This window comes from Lycium ferocissimum, chromosome 8, assembly GCF_029784015.1.
Source record: "Lycium ferocissimum isolate CSIRO_LF1 chromosome 8, AGI_CSIRO_Lferr_CH_V1, whole genome shotgun sequence".
NCBI classification, from domain to species: Eukaryota; Viridiplantae; Streptophyta; class Magnoliopsida; order Solanales; family Solanaceae; genus Lycium; species Lycium ferocissimum.
The window spans coordinates 25,565,105-25,573,621 of NC_081349.1; the positions used below are offsets into that span (position 1 = coordinate 25,565,105).

At 35.3% G+C, this 8,517-nt stretch overlaps 1 protein-coding gene across 1 annotated transcript; it reads right to left on the reverse strand.

The window, feature by feature from the left end:
- Window positions 1–2,824: 2,824 nt before the first annotated feature.
- On the reverse strand, window positions 2,825–8,072 carry LOC132067709 (uncharacterized). The gene is made up of 3 exons (XM_059461013.1): window positions 7,915–8,072; window positions 5,047–5,253; window positions 2,825–4,911 (listed from the first exon to the last, which is right to left on the reverse strand). The coding sequence occupies exon 3, from the start codon at window positions 4,255–4,257 to the stop codon at window positions 3,370–3,372; it is 888 nt and encodes a 295-aa protein (XP_059316996.1). The 5' UTR covers window positions 4,258–4,911; window positions 5,047–5,253; window positions 7,915–8,072; the 3' UTR covers window positions 2,825–3,369.
- Between the last annotated feature and the right edge of the window lie 445 nt (window positions 8,073–8,517).

An 8,517-nucleotide genomic window follows, 5' to 3' on the forward strand; every position in this document is an offset into this window, starting at 1 on the left:
AAAAAAAAAAAAATTAATGACGTGGACTGTCGGACGGCGAGTGGTGAACAACACCCGCTATCTCATTGGTATGGGCAATGTAAGGTTCAAAATAATTGATGTATAAGTTGTTTAGGGGGGTAAATAATTACCAGTTAAGTTTAGTTGCTAAAGTGAGTTTTCGTGCCAAGTTTGGGGGGGAAATGATGTCTTTTCTCTAACATAATTTTACAAGTACAACATAATTTTACAAGTACAAACAATACAATGAAATAAAAGCTACTATGAAATGCAAATCAACTCTAACATCTTAACTTTCAAACAATGAAAAAATCAAAATTTCTTAAAACAATATTACTATCATACTATTCATTTTATCTTCCTAAGCAAATAATCAATAAATTTTATCAGTATTATAATTAAAACGTAACTCATCCATGAATAAAAATAAAACTCCTTTCAAATAGCGAAATAATAAAATATGATATTTGATACATAGCACAAAAGACCAATGACCAGTGAAAATGTACCATTCAGCTGTGTATTTTTAAAAGAAATATTAATTGATATTCACCCTCACGATGTTCTCAAATAATAAATATGCAATACTACGACTTGTTATTTGAGTTAAACCCAATCTTCTTATTTCTATAGATGAAAACTATTAAGTATCATTCTTTTGTTAAAGAATTAAGAGGGTCATCAATTTTAATAAGGAATTTAACATATAATTTATGTAAAAACTGTTAGGCGAGCCCCGAGCGTCGGGCGTTAGGCGTGTTTAGGGTGTACAGTCGAGTGTTTAGGGCGTAAGCCTCACAGGAATTAAGCCCCGCACGTGAGCCCTGAGGCGTTTGCCATTGCCCTGCCCCAAGGCGACTCCCTGGGGGAGGCCTGAAACTGCCTTTTAAAACACTGGATGCAACACAAGGACTTCCTAGGGGTTACCCATCCTACTACTACTCTCAAATTTTACGGCATATTTAAGATTACAAGTTCCCAAAGTAGAGTCTTTGCCTCACATCTTCCTCTTGGAGGGAAAAAAAAATTCATTGTATCCTAAGACTACGTAGTAACATACGCGGGGATTATTTTCATAAAACTTGAGTCTTTGCCTCACATCTTCCTCTTGGAGGAAAAAAAAAATTCATTGTATCCTAAGACTGCGTAGTAACATACGTGGGGATGATTTTCATAACGAAATTAATTCCACCCATTTCTCTTCTGATCCCATCTTAATTAGCTTTCCACGGGGTGGATAGGAGTGGAGCTAGAAGTTGACATACGGGTTAGGCCGCATTCAATACCTTATTTTAGTTCAAAACTTCAAATCCTATATTTATAATTAAGAAACTCACTAAATACATACAAAAATTAAATTCACGACTCTTAATTGCTAACATATGATGTCGTCTATCCTAGAATTTAAAATCCATAAAGTTCAAATTCTGAATGTGTTAACCCTCCTTGCGACCATTTTCTGGAATAGACAAAATTAGGAGTTCCTCCGAAAGCATGTTCAAACTTGCCATCAACCTCATAAGATACCCCCTTGTATGTTCAACCGTTTATCCGCAAACACTTTTCTTAGAAGACTCACTTCACAATGCTCTATGTCTAGCACAAAATCAGTAAATCACACCTGAATGTAAAAGGCGAATATATGCACTCCATCGAAGGTGTTTCTCTAGGTTTGAGGACCTATTGAGAGGCCTTCTATTTGTAAAGAGAAGAGTCAATTCCTCCGAGTTTGTGAAGAAAAGAGCAACCCGTTGATAATGTATGAGTTTTGAAGAACTTCACAAGATGGAAAATAAGAGAAGACGAGAGAAGTCTCCCATAAGTTATGGTTGCAATAGCCAAAAGTTAAAAGAATATGGAGAGCAAATTGCCTAAATTTATGAGAGTTTAGTTTAAAATTCTGAAGGAGTTCATGAAAAATTGACTTGTGAATGTGAAAAGTTTTGTACTAAATTTGTGCAAGGATTCTGTTGAGGGCATATTTGGAAAGCGTACACAAAGGATGTTGAAAATGAAGCTAAAAATCATCGAGACTAATAGAAGAACATGAAAAGACATTTAAGTTTAAGAGGGATGTTGAACATAGTAAACTTAAATGTTTAAATGTGTTCATATGTTCGGTATTGTTCATATGACTATTAGAATATCTATATGCCAGTGGCGCATCCATGATTTTCACTCAGGGGGTTCGGAAAAAACAACAAAAACTAAATATAAAAAATAATATTGTACTTGGGAATCGAACCTAGGATGCTAGAAATAATTTTGAACACCATGGACCGCTTGAGCTAACCTTTTGCATTTGTTCAATGTATTCAAAAGTTAACATATGTACATCAACACAGAAAATCTACCCTATAAATACACTGTAATTTTGTATCCCTCTAAATCCACCCCTGCTGGTTGCATGGACTTGACGTTTTTAATATGGGCAAGTTCATAGTATGTGTGTGACACTACTTAGTAGCAATGAGTCTTGAACTATCATATAACACCTATAAATACCCCTCTCGTGATCTTGTAATGTAAGACTGAAGTTTTTTGATGATATGAAATGAGCTCAATGTTTATCTTGTTTTCCATCCCCTTTGTATCTTATGACATTATCAAGGGTCCATCTTATATTACAATAAAGAGATGCTGTTCGTTGGTCTCTTTGCAAGGTTCAGTTGAGTTTTGATACAAGTAAACAGAATATATGCTGGAAAACAAAAGAAAGATGATTGAAATGGATGGCTTAGTTACATTTGTGGATGGACTTGATGCACATTAATCAAGGGACTATAAGTCGAAACGTCAAAGAATATAAGAAAAATGAAGGAAATTGCACAAGCCATAATCCATTCAAAATTTTGTTTAATTTAAACATACTATCAGTTAAAGAGGACGAGTGCTAATTAGCATGCAAGTCGATAAAGAAACTTTTTCTTCTTGCATGTTTCATTATAATGAAATCACTTACCATCTTTAGTAATTCTTCGGGATATGAACTTGGAGTCTGTCACTTGCTTGGTTGTTTTCTACCTCTTCTTTAATTTCCCATGCTGAATTCCTGACTGAGTCACTACAGTTGATCACTTTAATCAATTTTAGTGCTAGAATATCCGCAAAGCTAGAAGGAATCTCCTCAAGCTGTTCACAATCTTTTATGACTAGTTTCTCAAGCACGGGAAACGATGTCTCTGATGACTTCCATTGATTCATATCCACTTGCTCTAATTTCAAGTATTTCAGTGCTTTGAACTCATGATCTGTGACGTCCCATTGCGGATTACAGGTAAAGTGTATAAAGAAAAACTTGAGAGACTCAAGTTTTTCCAGTGCTGCGATACTTGAAACTATTTCTTCTGTTAGTGAGATGCCAGCAAGTCATAAAACCTTCAGGTTCAAAGGGAAGACTGATTTAAACCATCCAATTGATTTGGAGAATCCAATCGGGAAACTTATTTCAAGAGATTGAAGCTGGTTATGAATTTCCGGTGTAGGAAACAGAGAATGATCGGGCATGCCATGAAAATTAACAATGGAGAGTCTGAGTTCTTCGAGGTTCGGAAACCTCCACCAGAACTTCCGATTCATATCAGCCACAGATACACGACACTTGCCAAAAGTCTTTAAGTTATCTAACACAGTTTGTGAAGATTCTTCTTGATCACTGTCTTCCCAAATAAAGGAAAATTCACTAATATCCACATGCCTTAGCTTCTTCATTTTCCAAATATCCGGTGATGTCTTTATATGCTGATGTGACCGGACAGGTAAAGTTTGTAGATCACGCATGTGTGAAACCCACTTGAAATCAAATTTTTTGTCAAAAATTGCAAGGTATTTCAAGTGACTGAGTTTTTCTAGTTTGGAAGCCGGAGAACTTTGAAATTCCCAAGCACTTTCCAAATTGATATCCAACAAAGGCAACACCCTAATAAGCCTCAAATTAATAAGTAAAGAGAAAAGATCCATACATCTTGATGAATAGAATCGCGGATGAGCGATAAACTCTAGAGACTCCTTTTCTTTGGAGCTCACCATTGGAATCTCATCCACTGAATATCCATGCAGCTCCAATTGGTTAACAAGTTTGTCATGGAGATACATGCATAACCAAGGATCGCTTGGATATGAAGGTTGGGATGAGTTGTAGGGCACAACGCGCTGTTTAAACTCTTCTTCTTTAAGTTTACTTGAGCAAAACCCACGCACTAGATCATGAACCATGCAGTATTTTATATCACCATTAGATCTCCTTTTAGAAACCATTATAAGGCTTCGATTGACTAGATCACTCAAGCAATCTTTGGATGATTTCTCTAAGTTCTCCGTGTCAATGTTGTGCACAAACTCTTCAGCTATCCATAACTTTAGCAAATCAGAAACCGGAATGTTACAGTCTTCGGGGAAGTATCCAATGTGAAGAAGGCAATGCTTCCCCTAAATAGTCATAACCTAATTGAACCGCTTTCATACTCTGCTCTTCTAAACCATGCGAACTTAAATCCTTTGCAAAATCTTGCCACACAGAGACTTGCCTTTCCTTTTGTGCGATAATTCCAGCATTCAAGACAAGCACAAGAGGCAGTCCTTTACAGTTTCTGGCAACTTCAAGTCCTGCCTCCTGTAGCTCCGACGGACAGCGCTCACATTTAAATACTTTCTTTTGCAATAATTCCCAACTCTCTTCATCCATTAGGAATCGAAGAAAATAAGGATCAGTGTACAGCTTTGCCACCTTTTCATCTCGAGTTGTTACCATTATTCTACTTCCTTATTCCACACTAGGGAAAGATAATTGCAAATCTTCCCATGCCTCATAGTTCCATATATCATCCAAAACGATGAGGTATCTATTGCCAAATTGTGCCTTCTTCTACGCATCAGCGGCGTCCTCATCCCCTTTGATGCCGCGCTTTTCACCTGTAATGCGCTTAAGAATCTCAACCAATAGCTTCCTGACGCTATATGTTTGTGAAATAGTACAAAATGCTCGAACATCAAAGTGATCAACAATAGATTGATTGTTGTACATCTTTCTAGCCAAAGTCGTTTTACCTAGTCCAGCCATTCCAACAATCGAGATAATGTTCCGTTCTTTTGTTCCTCCAGTCAATTTCTGAATTATCTGTTTTATATCCTCCTCAAAGCCCACAAATTCCTCATTATTAGATGGAGGATTGCATTGAGTGGAAAGAGTTGCAAGGGAAGTAGTTTTCTCGACGTTCTCCATGTCAATCAGCTGTCGTTGGAAGTACACTCAAACTATATTATAGTTAATACGGAAAAGGGTCAAAATTGCCCCTGAACTATCGAAAATGGGCCAATTTTACCCTCCGTTTGTAAATGGGGTCAACTATACCCCTACCGTTAATAAATTGGGCCATATATACCCTTAAAAGTTAATACACCTCCATGTCATTATTTGACCCATTTTAAACTTATTTATTTGGTGACATGGACTGCCACGTTGGAATAAACCCACCCACTTTTTTTATATCTTATGTCTTCTTCTCCATCTTAAAAAACCTCTCATTGGTTTGGCCTCAAAGAAATGTTCCGATTGCAGTAAGTAATTTCGACAATCTTGGAGAACACAGTACCATGGTGACATTGTGTGTAACCTATTGCATTAGTATTCGAACATATATCGATTTGAGAATATCACATTTTGGAGGAGCAAAGTAGCTGGAGACCAGCATCCAACTATGGCATATGGTAAGTGGGTTGGTTAAAATTATAATACATGAGGCTGTAAATCGAGACAAGATTGGTACCACTGGCAAGCATTGGGTAAAGATCCGAATAGGATTTTAAAAAAACTGCTCCATATGCCTTAATATCATATTTCGTTAATTGATCTCTGCGAAATCACCATTAAATCTAAAATTTTAGCAAAAAGTTTCCATCAAAATTTCAAGAGAGTTTGATGTAAATCATATTATTTACCCAGAATATATTTTTTGCCAGCAAAATACTCATTGAGGGATTTCAGGCTAGCTTCAGTGTGCAGATGTGAGAAGATTACAGTTATCGTTTTTTGAGTGAGATTTGAGTTCAAAATAGAGTAAGGTTGTAATTTTTAGTCACAGAAGAAAGAGATTATTTAGGAAGAGACAAAACCAGTGAGGTGTTTTTTTTAACATGGAGAAGAAGACATAAGATATAAAAAAGGTGGGGTGGGTTTATTCCAACGTGGCAGTCCATGTCACCAGATAAATAAGTTTAAAATGATTCAAATAATGACATAGAGGTCTGTTAACTTTTAAAGGGTATATGTGGCCCAATTTATTAACGGCAGGGGTATATATGACCCCACTTACAAACGGAGGGTAAAATTGGCCCATTTTCGATAGTTCAGGGGCAATTTTGACCCTTTTCCGTAGTTAATAACACTGTCAGTCTCCAAAAAAGCAATGGAAACAAGATACATAGCTATCACTCAACATTTTAAAGAAATACATATCTATAGGACTCTAATATGTATATACAAGATGAATGAGGAGCAAAAGCATACAATCAATATGAATGGAAGGAGAAAAATCTTAATTGGAATCAATAGACTTTAAGTCTCCATTAGAATGTTTTCTTTCATACTTGGGAAATATTATAAGTGCCGCTCCTTGTGCGCGCGCATTGTTTTGTAGTCAATTATAAATGTTAGTTTGATAATATGACCATTGTCACAGAAGAACAGTAAGAAATAACACGAGAGATCTATAAAAGTAACACATGAGATCCTTAAAATGTCATTTCTTTTTGTTTTTGATCAAGTAAATGTATTTTCATACATAAACATGGCCATAAATGGCCGCATACAAGAGGTATACCAAAAGGTAAAGAGTCTACAAAAAAGATATGATTCTCCACAAACTCCACCAAATCGTCTATACGACAAGGACCTTTCTGTGTGCATCAAAAGAAACTAAGGAAATGAGGCTACTCATCAATTGAGAGAGAAGCTCGACTCTACTCCTTCAAAAGCTCTCCTATATGTTGCTCATGACCATTAATTTTATAGACTTAAGCATTGACTTAATTAACAATGACTTAAGAAGAACTTATAGAAAAGCTTAATTTTGTGTATATAGCATATGATTAATGTTGTAAACAGTTAAGACCTTTAATATAGTTAATTATATTTTTTAAAGTTTTGTGTTTAAACACACACACTATATATTGCAATTCCTCTTCACCAAACTCACTCCTCTTCAATTGTATGTTATTTGCAAAGGAAAGAAAAGAAGCATTTATTATATATTCATTTCGGTATTCAAAAATGCAAGTAACATTGAGAAACAAGCAAGTAGTGTTAAAAGAATATGTGAAAGATTTGCCAACAGAGGATAATTATGAGCTTAGAAAATCAAGAATTATCCCATTAATTGTCTGGTGAAGATTACTCTCGAATTCGACAGGAACAGGGGGTTTTAGCATTTGAAAGTTATAGTTCGGGGGTAAGTAAATAAGGCATAGTTTAAGTATAAAACTAATAAAAACGTGATAGTTTAGGAGGGGTTTAGCACTTGAAAGTTATGCTTCAGGGGTAATGTAAACAAGACATAGTTTAAGTATGAAACTAATAAAAATGTGATCGGTTAGGGGGGTTTTGATCCATTATCTCTTGATAAATAGAAGAGAGACTTTTTAGTTCGGAGATGCTTTTCAAAGATAGCAACATATACAAATAGCTATTCTCATTTTTTGGGTTTCTTTGATTATTCCATCTTTTGCCTAAGGACTCATTAGCTAAAATGTAGAAAATATTTCAAAAGCTTGATCTGGTTTGTGATTCTTGTAAAGAAAAAAAAAACATGAGCACAGTATAGAGTATATGGTGGAACAAAACATAAAAATTCTGACAAATACTCAAAAGAGAAATAGCAAAAAGAAAAAACAAAATAGAAAGCTGAAAAGGAATCTCACCTTCTATTAATGATGAGAGTCGCTACAGAGAGATTAATAATTGCTCCAAAGGTTCTGTGACTCTATGGTCTCAGAGAAAATGAAAAAGAGGAAGAATTGTTAAGATCAAGTTTGTGGACTTCAATCTTGAAGAATGAAGACTGATTTCACTAATAGTGGTAGCAAAAATATAGCTAGCAATAAAGAAATTAAAAAGGGTCAAAAGCTGTTGACTTGTTGACCAGGGGGAACTTTATAACATGCAACCATGATGCTCCTTTATTGGAAAACATTAAAGGATAGGCTTAAGAGTAAATTATGTATTGATTCAACGGAAAAGGGTCATATTTGCTCGTGCTATCAAAAATAAGTTATATTTACCTTTCGATATACTTTTCCAATACATACACCCTTGCCGTCTTACACTCAACCAAATTTACCCCTCATCCGTTAAAATTTGTTGATTGCTTAAATAGGACGAATTTGGGATATGGTTTCTATATGAACTATGTAATGTGTTTTCTATAGGATCTATGCATTATTGTTTTCTCACTTTATAAGCTATATTTGACAAGTTTTTTTCCTTTTTTTTTAAAATTAAGCCGTTCTCCCAATTTTCATTCC